The sequence below is a fragment of the Pagrus major genome, chromosome 6, assembly GCF_040436345.1.
Source record: "Pagrus major chromosome 6, Pma_NU_1.0".
NCBI classification, from domain to species: Eukaryota; Metazoa; Chordata; class Actinopteri; order Spariformes; family Sparidae; genus Pagrus; species Pagrus major.
Window position 1 is genome coordinate 17,567,175 of NC_133220.1, and position 18,953 is coordinate 17,586,127.

Sequence of the window (18,953 nt, forward strand, 5' to 3'; positions counted from 1 at the left end):
TTGACCAACATGAAAGCAGCCAAAGAGATCACACTCTCAGATAATGGCAAATGCATGTATTTGATACTGAAAGCAGAGGGGTTTTCCATCTTTACATTGTTCCTTAAAATAATCTGTTATAGCACTCAATATACACAGCCAGGTTAACCTAACCATAAGTCAGTTGTAAATCCCCGACCTGATAAAACCCATGCATGAGTACACACACCCACTGAAGATACGTGCAGGTAAGGAAGACAATCTTCAGGATAGATAGATATACTTAGTTTCCATGGTGACAGCCGCTGTCCTCAAAGGCTGGCAGCAGCTCAGCAACAGTTTGTTAATTGGGGAGGGAAGGTCTGGTTGCATGCGTTCAACACATATACAAGAACACACACGGGCATGCATCCATAAATTGACAGGTGTGCACAGTAGTAACCTGTCAGCAGAACCACTCCTCACTGTGCATATTTATGAGTACTGTGTCAAAGCAACATTATGATGTAAGGACCTTGTGCATTGTTATGTCTACGTCCAAAACTATGTAGCATCCCATGAAAACTATAATTCCCCACAAATCATTTCTCTATTATCTGTTTATATTAGCACATAGCGGAGAGCAGCAGTCTTACATAACACAGGTCACTATTAAAACTATATATTACAAGAATGATCATTTACTGAACACAACTGGTGAAGCATAACATGGCAAAGTAATAGGCAATATAGCCTTAGAATAATATCACAATACGGATGTGCTATACTGTATGTAAGGGATAATGCCGGAGAAGGTGTCCATTATCAGGAATTAATGGACAATGTGTTGCCCTGTGGAGTACATTGATTCCTGATTATGGACAGCTTGAAGGCCATAATGCTGCGTATACCATGGACACTTGCCAACGGAAAAAAACATTAACACCATTAACGTATATTTTTATGTGTTTTGTGATCAAAATGTTTTTCACAAGCAGTAACTTTGTTTCCCTGGCAACACCTGAGAGTTTGGCTTATTGCTGAAACAATCATTACCATCCCATGAGATTCTTATGTAATGGGAACGTTGTTCACTGCACCAGTAAATAGGAGGGACCTTAGATACGACTAACCAACAGGAGATACACTAGTCCGCTCAGTTTATTGAACCCTTCAGCTCAGCTGCCTCATTGCTAACTTTATGCTTGCAAGATTCAAAGTCAGTGGCATTGCATATGGTAGACAAACTGTGAATATGATATCACAGCATGTTAAACATGCTAGCTAACCAGCCAATCAGAATCAAGTATTCGCTAGACCATGGTATACATCTTGATATTATGAAATTTACTCAGAAGCACTTCATAAATGTAAGAACTGGGCAACAAAATCAAATATAACAATTTTTTTGACCAAATACCTCGATATCGATATTCCGACAATATTGTAGAGATGACTATTTGTACTTTCACCAAATATTAACACAATGACATTTTTGATAAACAATTATCAGTAATGTTGATTTAATGACTAAGTGGGTAAAGGCAAATTTTAGAAAAAGTAGAACAGTCCGATAAGTTCAGAAAACAATATAATTTTACTGTAATGCAGCGTTTAAAATGAGGAAAAACAACACTTATGCCATATCACAATATACAGATATTCAAAATCGAAGAGGATAAATAGTCAAATATAACAATAACTATAACATCCCAGGCAAACAAAGTAATACATGAATATAGATCTTGCTGTAGTACAGAGAATTAATCACTGTTCACTGTTCACCCCCTCCATCCCTTAAAACCTAATTCAAAATGTGAAAGTAAAACATTTTTCTAATGCCTTTAAAAATTTCAAGAGCAGGTATGTCTTATGTCTTCACAACTTTCTCTAATTTAAATGAGATGAGTGAAGAAGAACCTCACTGCCAAATTTTCAAAGAAAATGGACCAAACCTTAAAAGCCCCCCGACACAAATATATTTGTAACCGATGCAAACAAAAGAGGTCATTATAAAGGTAGGTGTTGAGTAAAATTGATTCAAAATCAACAAAGGGTGATCTTCATAAAATGTTTAGTTGTGCTGTGGTCCGGAGTCAAATCACAAACCCTGATTTCATTTTCTGTTTTAATCACAGAGTTGAACCATTTCATATTGCTCTCCCATAGTGAGAGGAGCAGAGGTGTGAAAGGAATACCAATGACTGTGAGAGGCAGAGCCGAATGTGTGTGTGTGTGTGCGTGCCTGCGTGCGTGTGTGTGTGTGCGTGTGTGTGTGTGTATGTATGACTGCTGTGAAGCCAGGGCATTAGAGCAGTTTGGCTGCAGCTTAATGGAGAAGAATGAACTGTTTCCGATATAAATGTCTGCATGTAGGGGGGAATCCTGCTTTTGTTTTCTCCATATTCTATCTGCAGTCTGATCCTAACATGCAGCCATAACACAGATTGTAATTCCAAGAGAACTCTAATCATATGAGAAATTAAGATTGCTTTAGCACACTTTTAATGTTTGAAGTGGAGCTTAATTTACAGTTGTGAAAAGTGATGGGAGAAGCATTTTATGAGTCTTATTTAGCACGCATATAATTAGGGATAAATCTGTTTCATGCAGCAGTCACTATGTATTACAGCATTCCTTCTTTTTAGTCACGTAAAATTTGTAATCATTGTCTTAAATTGCACATAAAGTATCGGCAACAAAAAGAAAAAATGATCACACTCAAAATAATTTTGAAACACAAAATTATGTATCATCTGCAAAGAAATGTTCCTAAATGAAATTATTGTATTTTAAAATGAGGAAATGTCCGATGGCGCGGTGATCAGGTGAAGATACGTAACAAATTTGGTTAAAAGCCCACCAATTGGGCGTTAGTTCCTGATTAAAGGTGCATTATGTAATTTTGGGGGATACATTTTAATTAGAGGAGAAAGATTTTCATTGACTGATTTTTCATGCCTACACAAACTAAATAAACAAAATTTCTTTGTTTTCATGGCTGAATACTGTTTTACTTTGTTTGGTGGACCCTGCCACCTTTCAAGCTTTAAACAGTGTTCTTGGGACCTTATTTTCCTCTGAAAACAGTTTGTTTATTCGATTATGGAATATGGAGTATATTTCTGAATTTGTTTTATTACCTCATTAATATTGTAAATTCTTTTACATTTCTTCTCCAAAAGTACATAGTGCCCCTTTAACTTTCCACTGCATATGTATCTTTATTTTATGAAAAGTCAAGGCCAATGTATGCCCAACATGTGTTAGTGTTTTCCTAAGTTGCGAAGAAACAAATTTAAGTTATGCATCTCCTTCTGGGTGCAATACATTATTCGACAAAATAATTTGGATCATGACCTTTAATTTTTCTCAGCATTAAGATAAAAGGCATTCAGCTCATGAAGCATCATGTGAGCTTCTGTCCCATCATTTAGGGTTTCTATATATAGTAGTCAGGGACCATTTTTCACTGAAATATATCTCTAAACAATGATGACAATCAATATTCCATTAATCGGCAGCAAGCAGTATTGTAGAGAACTGAGATTTAATATGGGCAACCATGTGCATACACACACTCACATGAACACACATGAAATCCTGATAGTAGTATGATACTAACCTTTAGACAAGGTAGTGCAAAGAAACATCAAGCCTGGTATTGTGATTTGATATCTAGACTGCGATACTGTGACATAATACCACAACAATACACAAAATATTCATTTATTTTTACATCTCATCCTTGTTATTATTTTATTTGGGCACTTTACTTCCCTCCATCTTAAGGGAGCCATTCAAATGAATGAATCTAATGGTATAAAAGAGCTTTTCATTTCAATGAGATCCCTTTGGAAAAATTCCATGACTAAACTGTCATGCTTTATGAAGAAAACACACTCAAGTGACTTGTTTGATTTCTCATTTATTGACACAGATTCAGATGAAGAGCACAGTTTTCTCAGACATTTCCACCACAAAACTCCCCACTGTACAGTAAATGCATTTAGTTGAAACCTAAAATAGAATTTGGTTGTCACGCTAGCTGCTAAATTTATCTGTAAAGAGGTTCAAGTCTTTTTAATTTCTGTAAGAACCCCATAGGACCCTTTTCCAGGACGTGTGGTAGTTTCCAAAACCCAGTGAGAACCACTGCTTTAGCAAGTAGCCCTATTCCACATACTCTGAATCTAACACTGTATTACAGGGTTGGGGTCGATTCAGGATGCCTTGATGGAGTAAAACACACATCACACATGACACTATAAAAGGAACCAGTATTAGAGCATGAGACAAATTACAACCTAGTACAAATTAAAAGCATAAACTATATTTTTTCTACGTCTCTCAGTGGAATTGACCCCAACCTTGCCTAAGCCATCAGTCTTTGTAAGTACACTGTTTCCAGGGAATTGAAAAAAAAAAAGATATTTGAACGACCTTAGCCAGCTCTTATACAATGTTGTTTGTAGGTCCCGAGGCTGTCTGTTTTGTACAAAAAAAAGAGAAAAAAAAAGAAGACAAATTTTTACTTGTTGACTTTCTATGCTGTTGTTTCTGTATAAATGTTCTATTGTTCAGTGCATGTTGTAACTTTGGCGTTGTGACTGGTTGTGATTCACACAGAGCCAGTACTTGTCATGTAAAAAAAAAAAGTGTCTCTATGTCCCAAGATATTTCTATTTCTTAAGAAAAGCAACATTTCCCTTGGATGACTCAAAATGAAATAAATCTGATCACTTTACATTTTGATTAGGATTCGCTGACTTTCATTTTCACTGTTAATTAGCAGTTTTTTATGCAACCTTAATTCGGTAAATGTATTATTAAAGTTGTGCAGTAAGGACAGAACCAGTTATTATGTTCTGACTAAGAAATATGATTTTTTTTATTGGCACACATTCACCTTTATGAATTAAACATTCACATGTAGTTGCACTGTTCTAGAGAAGAAAAAAATTGGTCAGTATAACTAAAAAAGCACAGGAGAGCACTGACTAGCTCTCTTTAATAAAGCAGCTTGTTTGTAATTATTACTGTCAGATTGTTCTTTATGCACATGTCTGGTTAAAAGTGTACTGGAGGGCGGCCAAGGAGAAGGCGGGAGGATGTTAGATGAAGAGGAAGCTGTGGGCTGTTGGGCAGGAGCAGGCCTCCAGCCTCCCCACACGCCTCCACACACCCCTGCATCGAGGGTTTCCCACTGCCTGCCACTGGAGAGACGGTCTTCTGCAGGAAGGAAGGATGAAGGAAAAGAGTTAGATTTCTGTTTAAATCCAAGTGATGAACAATGTTGCCATCTAGTGGTTGTCCTCACTTTTAGCAACAAGATCTGAGAAATAGGGTGTAAATTAGTGGTCTGGGATGAAAAACAAACCCTGGATTTGTGAGCTGATACATGTGTTGGCACCCTATCCATCACTGTACCTCTCAAAATACAAACACAGATATTGTGTCAAAAACAATAACAGGTAGAACAGTGTTCTGTCTCTGTAGTGCGACAATCTTTATTGGCTGCTCAGATAAGAGCATACTGCAGATATACTCCTGTTTCATTCAAATATACTCAAAAGCCCACTCAAAAACACCGCCTGTGGATATGGTTAGGGTTACATTCAGGGTGAACCTACCTCAGGTTTAAAGGTTCCCTGTCCAGTTTTGACCTCAGGTATCGCTAAAGGGTATTTCTCTATGAGCGGGTCCCTGTTTAGTTTAGTTAAGTCTTGTGCATGTGCGAGAGGATGCACATGCAGCACACATGCACACCAGTGACTATTCCACTGATCTACAGGTGGTGGCTGACTTTATTGGCAATGTAAAGGCAGAAAACAAGCAGACTGCTTGCTAGGTTAACAAGGCTGCAAACAATACGTTTGCAACAATGCAATTTTAAGATAAAATCAGGAAATGCATTCATCACATTTGTATAACCAAGGGTACAACATGCTATTTGATAAATAACTCTGAATGTAAATACAACCTTCGATGTATGGAATATATGATAATTTACCTTTTTGTGAAGAGTACGTAGAGAAGATTGTTCTCCACACTCATGAGTGCACAGAAAATATGAAGCTGCAGTTAGAAGCTGGTAAGCTTAGCTTGGAGTAAGGAAATGGTAAAACAGCTAGCCTGGCTCTGTCTAAAAGTATCAAAATCTGCCTTCCAGCTCCAGCTACATATTTCCAGCACAGACATGATAGTGGAAACAATCTTCTCAAGTGTATTTTCCAAAATGTCAAACTGAACTGTATTACTCCCTGGCAGTTAAGCAGATACCAATTTCATTGTTTCCTTCACACCTTTGTCAAATTTTCGCTGATTCTTTCCCTCATACAGTGAATTCTTATTTGCTAAAATGTTTAATTCTTGGACCATGAATCAAAAAAGGCAATTTCCTTTTTTTTATATGAGTTAGAATCATAATTACTTTCTATTCACTATAGTGTTTTTGCTGGTAATTACACAGTACTTGACTGCCACGGAGTGAAAGGTCACCTTCATTAGTGTAGTGAAGTTATGTTCAACACTGAATTTCTTTACATATGAGCAAAACAAACTTCAAGCTAATTTCATGGTTGAATAAACCTTTAGCTGGGCTTTAAAAACAAATACCTTATCTCTTATGGTTATAAACACTTCCTGAACAACACAAGCTTTAAACTTTGAGGCTTTCTAAATACAAAGAATGTTAACCGCCAAACATAACTTTTTTCTCATTTTTATCTATCGATGTGACAATATTTGCCATTATTTTTGTTGTAACCTGTCTGCGTCGTTTTCCCCTCCGTCTCCTGCGCAGTGTGTCTGTCCAGCAGCGAGAGCAGGTGGCTGGCACTCGACACACACATGGTGCCCCTCCCTTAGGTACTGCATCCACTGGGTGTGTGGGCCCCCGCTCTGCTGGCATCCTTTTGTCAGAGAGGTCAACTGAAACTGGACACAATACCTATTTTACACACACACACACACACACACACACACACACACACACACACACACACACACACACACACAAACTAATCTCAGGCTGAATTCATATATGAGTGTAATTTCACATTTTGCTGGAGGCATGTTACCCTATAATGTCGCTGCTGTCAGGGATGTCTCTTTTCTTCCTGGCGTTGCCATAGCCACCCGTGATTATAAGCGCTGGGACTGCAGGGGGAGTATCCGTGATAAGAACATTACGTGTGACCATATGTTGTAATACTGAGGCCACATACATTTACAATGAGCATTTGCTGGGAAGATGTTCATGAACATAGAATTCTCTGCTCTGTCATTTTCAAATTGAGGACGGGAAGAGGAAATACAGGTAAATCTGCACTGATGAGGTGACGTCTTGTATGGTTTATTTTAAATTTTGAAGACAGAAAAAGCAGGTACAAACAGCTTCGTTCACAGGCACGTTCAGATACGTCTAGTGGCTACAAATCATACTGCTTACACAACTACAATATGTCTGAACACCCCGTACATCAGCAGCTCCAGGCAGGTAAGTTGTGAGGTGGGCTGGATAACAACATGAAGTAATTACACCGACTATGATTTTTATTGAAGAATGTTAGAGAATATTGTGATGATCAGATGGACTTGTGGAAGGATCCGGGTACTTTTTACTCACCAAGTGAGTTGTGACAGTGCCCTCGATGAGTCCAGTACTCTGCACAGCCGGCATGCTCCTCCAGATGGGGACAGGGTTTACCTGCATTGAGCGGCTCCTGCAGGACGGTCCTGCTCCGCCTGCGGACTGTCGCCCTGCAGGGCTCGGCACAGCCTGACCACTGCGTCCACTCACTCACCACACAGGACACGGCTGATGTATGGATACATGGAGTATCATTAATTTCATGCTTCACCTGATTAGGTTTTTATAGCATTTGGAAGGACTTTTAAAAGCCAACCAACCTTCCACAGTATAAACATGTGTCTTTTAATACAAATTTTAATAATATAATTTGGTTAAAATTGTATTTGTTACATGTTTTGTTTTTTATCGTTTTCCTGATTTATATGATGTAATGGTGTAACACTTTATAATAACCATTATTGTAAATAGTAAATTGATAGTTAATTAAAAATTAGATCATAGTTATTTCACCATTAACAAACAATTCATTGATTTATAAACTAATTATTAAGCAATTGCTTATTGTTAAGGTGCAGCTGATGTTCACAATACTTTGTAAGTGGTTAATAAATACTGTGTAGTTCTTCATAAACATTATTTGGATGACCATTATAAACTTGCAACTTTAAAAATGGTTTATTATATAAATATATATATATATATATTTAACAGTGAAATAACTATAAATTAAAGTTTAATTAACTGTACATTTACTATTCATATATGATGGTTATTACAAAAGTGTTCCCTGTATTTTATTGACAGAAGGAGAAAAATAACTTAAACAAATAAGTCAGTTCTGATGTACTTTTACTTTACTTGAGTATTTCCGTTTGAAGCCACTATATACTTACACTCCACTGCATTTGACAGGAAAATATTCTTTTTTACTCCACTAAAGTTATCTAACACCTTACATTACTTTACAAATTAAAATGTTTAAACCCTGAATGAGTCTCTAAAGTGATTTATTGTCAAGAGTTTTTTAAAGCTGTTAAGTGATATATTTCTATTAAAATAAGTGTTAAAAAACTATATTCCAACAGTAATCACTGTTTGGTCGGTAACCCATGTCTCTCCTCCATCTGCTCATGCAACAAAAGAGAAAAAATACATGTTCTGGTATCCCTGTCCACTTTATCCAATCGGGACAGAGAACTCCATAAAGGGGCGGTCCTATCTGATCGTGAACAGATTGCTAATTGCAAAATGATGTGAAGTTAGCTAAAAGGACAACAACGCTGAGCAGCTTTAACAAACATACTGATGTGTGTAAAATAGGCTATGGTAGTTAATTAGGTCCACCTCATTAACAGCAATGCTACAGTAATAATAATCAGATAATATAGCCTTGTTCTGATGCCTAATGACTACCTTTACTTTTGATACTTTGAGGAGGCTACTTCTTGTTGATAATACCATTGAACTTTTAGGCTACATTTTTTAAAAGGTGCACTGTGTAGTTTAAGAGAAGAAATTTTAATGAGCAGAGAAAGATCTTTTTGCCTAAACCAACAAAAAAAAACAAACTCTCTTTGTTTTCTCTTTGTCAAGGCAGTTTCTTACTATTTTACATTGTTTACATGTGGCGGACCCTGCCACCTTTCTAGCTTCAAACAGTGTTCTGGGGACCTTATTTTCCTCTGAGAACAGCTTGTTTATTCAATTATGGAAAAAAAATTATATTTCTGAGTTTGTATTATTACCTCATTAATATTGTAAATACTACAATTCTGAGTTTGAATTTCTTCTCCAAAAACTGCATACTGCCCTTTGAATGCAGTTTTTTTTTTTTTTTTTTTTACAGTGTGATATTGACACTTTGACACTAAACCATCTGAATGATTGTAACACAAGTCCTAAACAAACTTACACACTGTAGTGGAGAATATTTCTGTAGTTCAACATGAAATCAACATCAGTACAAACCCACCTGGACAGGCTGTCTCATAGTCGTGGCAGCAGTCCAGGGTGGACCCGCAGGCTTGGTCGCAGTAGCAGGAGCCATAGGTCCGGTCAGACCTCCATCCTCTGCTGATGCATGAGGCGTTCCGGCCGGTGCAGCACAGACCCGCATCCCGACAGGCCGACTGACACGGCCCGACGAGGAAGAGAGACACCCCGAGACACACCAAAGTGACAGAGCTGCTGCTCCTCCACACTGTCATCACGAAGCACCACACACATGGACTCTAGATAATTTAGTGCGACAATTTCAACCAGTCCCTGTCAAAGGTTATTCACCAGAGGACTGTCCCTAAAATTAACTCCTGTTATGTTCAGTTAGGTCAGAAGTGTCTGCGACCATCAGGAGCTGCTGAAGCTGGTCGGTGAGTTGGAAGTTATTCATGTGTCAACTCTGCATCTCTTAAAGGAACAGTTCACCACATGTAGGTGAAGTAAAATGGGCAAGAAAACCCACAAAACTGAGTTTACTGTGACTGTGTATAATCAGTTATGCAATAATTAAATTGGATCTGTTATGAATATTAATAAATGCAGGTTTTTACAGTTAATTTGTAACCTCACCAACTGCATTGTTTTGCTGGTCTTGTCCAAGCTTGATTAGAGAAACTGAAACTGAAATTTCCTCCCTCTACATTTAGATTTTTTATATAGTTTGTCACCTAAAAAACAAGAGTTTAGAAAAGAAAAAATACAGAATAATAATAATAATAATAATAATAATAATAGAATAAAAGTTAAATATAGACCCCCATTAATGGCATAAATATAAATAAAGGGAAGGAACTTGCAAAACAACAGTAAAAAATGTCTGTTTGACTGCCTCACTCTCTCTCTCTCTCTCTCTCTCTCTGGACCTGTTGGTGAAGCAGCCAGCTTCCCAGGCCCATGTGTGCCTCAACATGTGAAAAGAGTGGATTACTGAAACTCCTATGGCCGAGGTTATTCATGCAAAAAGAACAACAGAGTTGACAGTGCAGGCCTCAGCTCAAGCTAAGATTCCCATTAGCCTTCTACTGTGTGCGTAGAGGGAGAAGATAGGAACAGAAAGAGGGGAGCGTGGGTGGGACTGAAAGACTTATTACACTACCCAAAACACCACAAGATAAGAGTTGTGATGTATGGAAGAGAGAAACATATGTATATAAAAGCATTACCACGGCAGCTGTGGTTCTTTTTCCCCATGTGTATCTGCAAAACCGTGAAGCTTACAGAGATGAGGACCTTGTCAATTTGCTGCTCCAGTAAACAGCACTAACTGGATACAACCGCATACCATAAAGACACCACTGTGCCCCCTCTCCGGATTTTATAAAATTGTTTTTCATCTCATCAAAACTTTTTAAAGGGAAATTGGAACATTTTCTCACCACGACAATAACAGTCTTACTTTTTAAAGTCTCACCAAAAAAAAAAAGAATAAATAAATAAAAACTTTGGCAATCAGAAAAAGGTAAAGAATGTCCATGTTGAAACCTTTTTAAATGCTTTCATTGTAATAAAGTCATGATTCAGCCACAAAATGTCCATTTCATTTACATGTGTTTGCAATTATTGTTATTATATGTTTAAAGAAAAAACAAACAAAAAATAAACTATATTATATACATACACATCCATACATATGCATCCATGTATAAACATGAATATTTGTATATACACTGCATACATTCAATCAGTCTATACAAACATTCACATTCACATTCACAACCGTGGTAATTATGCAAACTGAAGATAACCGGAGAAAGAAAAATAGGTTGCAATCTTGTGTCTTCCATAACTCAGTTCACAAACGACCAGAGTTGAATGACTTCCCACCATACTCCAGTCAAAAATGTATCATTTTTATGGCACATCTAGCAGGGAAACTGGCTGGCAAACAATCAGTCGCAGCTCCACATCACTTGCTCTGCATGCCAATATTCAGGTACTATACCAGTATGTTCAAGGCACTGACTGTGATCCTTGCTGCGGTTGCTTAACAACTCACAGTAGGGCAAAAATTCTTGGCAGCATTTAAACTAACCTCCTTCTTACAGCCGTGACCCATTTCTGTAAATATATTCTGTGTTTTAGAGAAAGAGGTGTTTATCTGCACAGCATGTTGTTGTGAAATATGAAGCGCCATCAGCTTAAAATGTGGCTTAGTAACAAATTTTTAAAAAATAAGTTTACAGTTTTTCTTTAGAGCATACTGTTTATAGATCATCTTTACATTACTGGTAACAATTTCAACTATACTCTTTCAACTCATTGTGCCACTTTCAACCTTCTGCAGGTTGATCGTCTTTCTACACAGAAAGTAATCAATACTGACTTCAATACTGGTTAATGCTTTAAAAATAATGCGAACAGTGATTTAAAATACACACAATTTATACATAATGGGTCAAAACATGCCGATTCACTGCCATGAGTCTCTATTTAAGGCTCACATGCCAGCATACATAGGCAGTAAACAAGGCTGGCAGTGTTTGCCTAAAACAAGAACGCGATACAGAAACAAGCAGCCTTCTTGGGACATAAGTAACAATGCAGAGATTTACAGTTCACAAATACATAATCTCCTTATGTTCTCATTTCATGATTCTGACTCTACGGGCCAGAGGTAGAAGTGGGACCAAAGGTTGTCCTTGAACGGCGTCCCTTCACTGAACACTGAACCAAAAATGTAAACTTTTAAATAATAGACATACAAAACTGCCCTATCATTAGATTATTATTCTGATGCATTAATATAAAAGCAGGATTTTGCTGTTTTAGTTGATTGAGGTGAAGTTATATAATGATTATTTTTATTATGGATTAATCTGCTGATTATTTTCTCCATTAATCGACTGATTGATTGTTTGGTTTATAAAAAGTAAAACTCATTTGTCCTGGTATGTGTTACACTATGGGGCCTTTCTTAAAGAAGTTTGTCCCATTTCAAGTACTCATGATGATGATTAATCTCTTCACCTACAGTGATATTCGTCTTCATCTTCTTTCTGCCTTACTGAGAGATAAACAGATGTTTTCACACTGAGTCATAATGTAGATATTTTACATATACATTGACAACATAGTTCATATTGTTAAGTGTAAGAATAGTACTTTGAGTTACACGTGTACAGTATGTGAAAGCTGTGAACAGTAAAGACGCAGAAACTTCAAGAATCCTTAACGCTACATAATGCCCTCTGGCACGTGTTATTTTGCTCAGTAATGATGAAATGCATACATTCACAGCTTTCAACAAAAGTGGTTTATGAGGAGCTCAAGGTTTTTCCTCTAATCCGTGGGGAGAGTGTTTAAATAAACTGCAGACGGAGGCTGGGAGCCACAGAAGGAGGGAAACACCAGCTTGGCTGTCTGCATCCTTTACACGCACACCATCTAACATTTAGATATAGGCAATTGGAAACACACCTTCACAGGCAACAGGTGTGAAGTCTGAACCACCTCAAGCTAAACTGAGACATTTCTTCTTACAATCAACCCCATCAGCAGTAAAATAGATCATCATGATTTTCTTTATGGACCTCCAGATGATGCTTCTGGATGTGATTTACTTCATCCTGCGCAACTCTGTACGGGTCGTCCTGCGCCCACGCACCAAGCCCATTGATGGAGAGCTGGTGCTGATCACTGGAGCAGGTGGTGGCCTGGGTCGCCTCTTTGCTCAGGAATTCACCAAGCATGGGGCAGAGGTGGTGCTGTGGGACGTCAACAGCAGCTCCAACGAGCAGACAGCCAAGCTGGTGCGTGAGATGGGGGGTAAGGCGCACACCTACACGGTGGATGTGACCGACAGAGAGGATGTGTATCGCAAAGCAGACCTTGTTCGAAAGGACCTGGGCCGGGACGTTACGATGCTGGTGAACAATGCTGGAGTGGTGGCTGGGGAGCGCATGTTAGACTGCCCCGATGAGCTGGTGGAGAGGACCATGAAGGTCAACTGCCATGCCCTCTTCTGGGTGAGAACTCTGAAGTCAATATGAAATGTGAAGTGAAAGTGAAGTTGAAGTTGAAGTGAAACATCCTGATGATCAGACAGGAAGTCCTGCTTCCCTTAACAGTACTAAATCTCCAGATATACTGTTGATACAGTAACCTGTCAGTGTATCACAGACTCATGTGTGTTGTTCAGGCAAAGCAAGGGAAGATTATTTAAATAGTATCATTAAGACACAGGGGCATAGAGAAACATTCAAAATAAGACATTAAAAATGTTAAAACATTGCATTTAAAAGACAATAAAACAAAGCAACAATTAGTAAATAAATAGTCAAAGAATTAAAGAAATTGCATTTAAAAACAATGAAAGCAAGCAAATATACTGTTTTATTTATCTGTTTATCCAGAATAATAATTGCTCTCGCTGTATATGAGTTTTTTTCTCTTATCCAGATTGGCTTATTTATACATGAGCTCATTTCTTTTATTTTGCACTTGACCTTCCATCTGTTTAAGTATGGGCTGAGTGCTGCTTGATATATGTACTCTCATGTTCCAATTTTGTGTTGTTGTACAGGGTTAGGTTTAATTTTTAAAAAAAAGATATTTATTACCCTATAAATCTTTCGATCTCCAAAGCACTGTAGGCTTAAGATTGAAAAGTGCTTTAGAAATTAAATTTTTTTATTGTTGTCTAATTAGGGCATCAGGGGGTGCCCCCTTTTTGTCATCGCCCCTGCCCCTCAAACATCCCGTGTCCACCACTGCTTGTTGTAACTTACAGCCAATCACAGGTCAGAACTCACAAAGAGAAATACTTAATCGTGATTTTAATAAATACTGGACCCAAAAATACAGAGAGAAACTTAAAAATTTAAATCACTTGTCAAAAGTGACAAAAGGTGGCAAACTATCCAAACGTTCAACACAATGACCAACACTAGTGTTTGTAGTAGTCATTGTTTTTATTAAACATTTAATGTGCCCTGCTGTATAGGTGACAGACTTTCTCAGTCGAACACAGGCAATAATTCAGCACTGACTGAAATTTAGAGAGCTGGAAATGAAGCTTGTGAATTTCACATTGTACTGTATAATCTGCTGCACACAGCAGGTTATTGTGCATATTGTGACGCAAGATGTGTAAAATGTCTTGCGTTAATAGCTTTATCCCCCTCACACTATGGACTGCAGGATTCCCACATTAATCCTCTTAATGTGAAGCTGCTCGTGCAACATAAGCTTTCTTCCCATTGAGTTACCACAAGTCACTGTACACTGCACAGTTTTGTTGCCTCATAATGACCTCATGCGTATGTGTGCTTGTTTCTCAGACAGTGAAGGCCTTCCTCCCTCAGATGAAGGCTCAGAATCATGGACATATTGTAACCATCGCCAGCGTCCTCGGTCTCTTCAGCACCGCTTGTGTCGAGGTGAACCAGGGAGGGAGAAAGATCACTGCAACTCTAAGCTATGACAGCTTTGTTGTCTCTCACACACACACAAGTCAGCTAATAAATTCACATATTCAAACACATATACCACAGCAGTCTGAGAAGGTTTGAGAAATCATACTGTAAATAACTTGATACTTGTGCAGACAGAGTAAACAGTTTTGATTTTTGTTTGAGACAGGATTATTGTGCCAGTAAATTTGCTGCAGTGGGCTTCCATGAGTCTCTGGCCCACGAGCTGCTGGCCGACGAGTTTGATGGAGTGAAGACGACTCTTGTGTGCCCCTATATCGTGGACACAGGCATGTTTGAAGGCTGCAAGATACGGTACGTCAACAAAATACTCACATACTGTCATTCAGGGCTTTTGAACTGAGTGATTTAGACTCAAGCCAGAATATATTACAAGATTTGGAAAAAGTACTGCAACACAACTTCCATACCCACCACAGGAACACCAAATATCCACCAATCTGTTGTTAAATTTGCCTTAAAAATGCAAGTGAACTGTGAGACTGTGGCATTTGTGCTGTTGAAACTCTAAAACTAAACCACTGTCTACTGCGACAAATATCCAGCGCAGGGTGTGGGTGTGTTGACGAGGGTAAGCATTCTGTTTATGTTTGGCCATGGGTTTGCTGTCATAACACTGTTTAATAAATCATGAGTGACAGCCTATTTGTCCTTTGGTGCCACTAATAGGGAGGAAGTGGAACTGATCCTGCCTCCTCTGGAGCCCCAGTACTGTGTGGAGCAGGCCATGAACGCCATCCTGATAGACCAACCGTTAGTGTGCATCCCTCGCCTCACCTACCTGCCTTTCCTGTCCAGAGCGTAAGTACAAAGACACACATTCATATTAACTAAAGACCATAAATAATTTAGGTGGCATTTTAAATACATAATTTAACAGCGGCTTGCAATTAACAGCCTAACTTCACTTTATGAATCAGGCATCAAAAATACTTACTGGTTCCCACTGGTACTTAAATGTAGATACAGTGGAAGAAAACAAGCAAGAATCAAGCTTTTTAGAGGAAAGGAAAAAATAAAAATCAACTATTTTTCTTATGAGATAAATGAGAAGGAAATATTTTTGAAATAATGAGGTAGTGGAGAAGGGTAGGATTAGATATGTGTATACTTCCTCCTACTCCTTTTTAAACCATGTTGTTTTTTGAGAATTTATTAGTTATATCTTAACTTAAAAAAAACAACAACTTTTAATTAACTATTTGTTTTGTTGTTCCAAATAGAATATATCAATAAATGAAAGTAATTTGTACCTATACGTGGTGCAACACTGGGAAATAAAACTGACGTTTGGGAAAATGGTGTTAACAACACTGATAACAGGACCTATAAAGTAATTACAGTGTAACATATGTCACAGTAACAATATGCTACAAAACAGCAAGGGCACAGAGAGGTAAGGAAAGCAGCTTTTGTAAAATCTCTCAACACTTAATGTTATTGAAGAATATATAAAATATGCCTATGCTGGGGGAGAGCAATGTTGGCTTTGGGTAGGAAGCTAAAATCTTGGACCAGTGAGTGTTTGTCAGTCATATATGGAGTACAGAAATACACTTCTAGGAGCACTCAACAGGTTAAATACTAGCAGCCTACTGCATAGGTCATTTAACCAGCCAGCATGTGGTCTTTGGATTATGTACAGGATAATAAATACATGTGTTTTATGTATAATTTTAAAGGTTCTGATGAATACCAGTGCTGATAATATCATTATCCCCACACTTCAGTTTTGTTTTGTGGTTTTGCACCCTGTAGGTACCCAGTATTTACAATAATAATCTATTTCTCCTTTACTATAAAATGTGCAATTGTTGCCCCAAAGTTGTTTTATCTGCCGCAGTTCCTACATTTAAAAAACAGTAGGTACTATGTGTTACTTTTTTTGCATTTAACATTTCTTCATGTGTGCACTTACATTGCTTACAAGGTGTAATATGTAAGAATTGGCCACCCGTTGAACTCATTATGCGAGCAAACAGGGGCAGCATATCACCATTGTAACTAACCGCTGCCGACTGTAGTCTGTTTATGACTGTAGCTACTGTTAGCTTGTCAGCCCAGTTATCTGTGCAGCTAGTGTTGGTGTTTACACTGCTAGCACAGGGGAGAAAAAGGTAATCAGGCCCGGGGGTTAGCTGGCTAGCATGCTAACTTCAGTAAATATCCCTGCAACACAATTCATGGACGTCTTTCACATAATATCTATTATTAAAAACTATTATTTCTTCATTTTGTTCATAAGTTTAGTTAATTTTTAAATGGTTTAAACTAAAATTCTTACATATTGCATCTTCAGCAGCTGATGCTCAGTATTTTAAGCTCTACTGCACGTTCTCTTTCAGATTGTTGCCATGGGAATCCAATGTGGTCACATATCGTTTCATGGGGTCCGACAAGTGCATGTACCCCTTCATTGACACCAAGAAACAAGCATCTAATGCTGCCATTACGGTTGCATAGTTGTACACAAATTCAGTTAAGGCAGGATGGGGGTCAAAACCTTAAAATTAAAATCAAATGTCAAAAGAAAAAAAAAAAACAACCTTCTGCTTGTGTGGACAGCAGTGGGCCTAACTGCCCAGCTACAGCCAGGATTCAGTAACATGTGGATTATCAGAGGCCAAACAGAGGGGGCTTAAGACTTTGGGACTCATCATTCAGAAGTGTGTACTAGATGACGACTCAGCCAAGTGTTCATCAGTGCCCAAAAACACCAAAAACAAAACAAAAACAAAACATTTCTGTAATGTTCAAATGAAGTCTGAAGTCCCTTAAAACTGTTACTTCACAGTGACTGAATCCTGGACTGGCCAAAAGGGGAATGTCTTTAATATGTGTAATTTAATGTACCAGAACGTTGTGCTGTATTGTGTTTACATAAAATAAATTGATTAAAAAAAGACACTACTGTAAACACACTCTCTGATGAGGGCAACTGATTTGTGTGCTGCTTTGTGTTTATGAGAACTTCACAAAACATACAAATTAGTGACTATATAATGATGCCAGCACTAAATAATGTTTGGTATTAAGAGCTGGTTCTGAAGTAGAACAGGCTTAAAATATCTTTTTGAATCAAGTTTTTGAGTTTTTTTTTGTTTTTGTTTTTTTAAAAGCATTTTCAGTGACCAATTTTGGAACTGCTGCAGTTAGTTAGTAGAAGTCTAATCTCAAATGAGTTATGACTAATTATGCAGCATTTCCTCCAGTATGCCAGTCACACTAATGTCCTCAAATATAAACGAAAAATTGATCATTAATATTTTTTGCTTGATTTTAGCTTTGTATCAACATACATTATGTAACTTTTTTTTTTTACCTTAAAATAACGGCTTCAAAATCATGTTGATGGTACAGTGTCTTGTTATAGGGTAAGTGGTGTCTGTCACTTGTTTCTGCACTATGTAACTTCAGTGAGAGGGTAGGATCACAGTGTTACATACATGTTTACTTCAACATACAAGTTTTTAAGACACAATATCGTTATGACGTAATGAGTTTTGTTTGTAGTCAGCACCTACATTACATCTGACAGATTGTTACAGACCTGGGATTTATATTTACGACAGTGGTGTTGCACTCAGAACCTGTGGGGGGGGGGTGCCAAATCGCACAAAATGCTAATTTCTACATAGTGTTGCTTTAAAAAGAAAGTGTTGGCAGCACTGTGAACAGAAAGTTGTTCAGTTGTATTTCTTACAAAGTAGCTGCTCATGTTACCTGACTGAAATCTAAATGATTACAACTTTAACAACTCTTCTTGTTTTTTGTTTTGCTTTATTTAAATATGTGGCAGTCATTAATTTGGAAACACAGTGGCACATTATAATAATATCATGACAAAACGACACCACTGGAAGTGGAAAGATGATAATATTGAATCACTGCAAAACTCCAGATAACTAAAACCTTTTCGGTTATATGTTACACCGCTGGCAGGTAAAGAAAAGACAAGATAGCAGAAG

At 37.8% G+C, this 18,953-nt stretch overlaps 2 protein-coding genes across 2 annotated transcripts; one reads left to right on the forward strand and one right to left on the reverse strand.

Annotated features, from left to right (window-relative positions):
* Positions 1–5,072: 5,072 nt before the first annotated feature.
* Positions 5,073–9,762, reverse strand: LOC140997685 (somatomedin-B and thrombospondin type-1 domain-containing protein). Its single transcript, XM_073467663.1, has 5 exons — positions 9,528–9,762; positions 7,589–7,780; positions 7,041–7,119; positions 6,728–6,910; positions 5,073–5,190 (listed from the first exon to the last, which is right to left on the reverse strand). Exons 1-5 carry the CDS (start codon positions 9,760–9,762, stop codon positions 5,073–5,075), a joined length of 807 nt encoding a protein of 268 aa, XP_073323764.1.
* A 3,303-nt stretch (positions 9,763–13,065) lies between these two features.
* rdh20 (retinol dehydrogenase 20) lies at positions 13,066–17,448 on the forward strand. Its single transcript, XM_073467664.1, has 5 exons — positions 13,066–13,518; positions 14,833–14,931; positions 15,134–15,279; positions 15,655–15,786; positions 17,331–17,448. Exons 1-5 carry the CDS (start codon positions 13,066–13,068, stop codon positions 17,446–17,448), a joined length of 948 nt encoding a protein of 315 aa, XP_073323765.1.
* Positions 17,449–18,953: the final 1,505 nt, after the last annotated feature.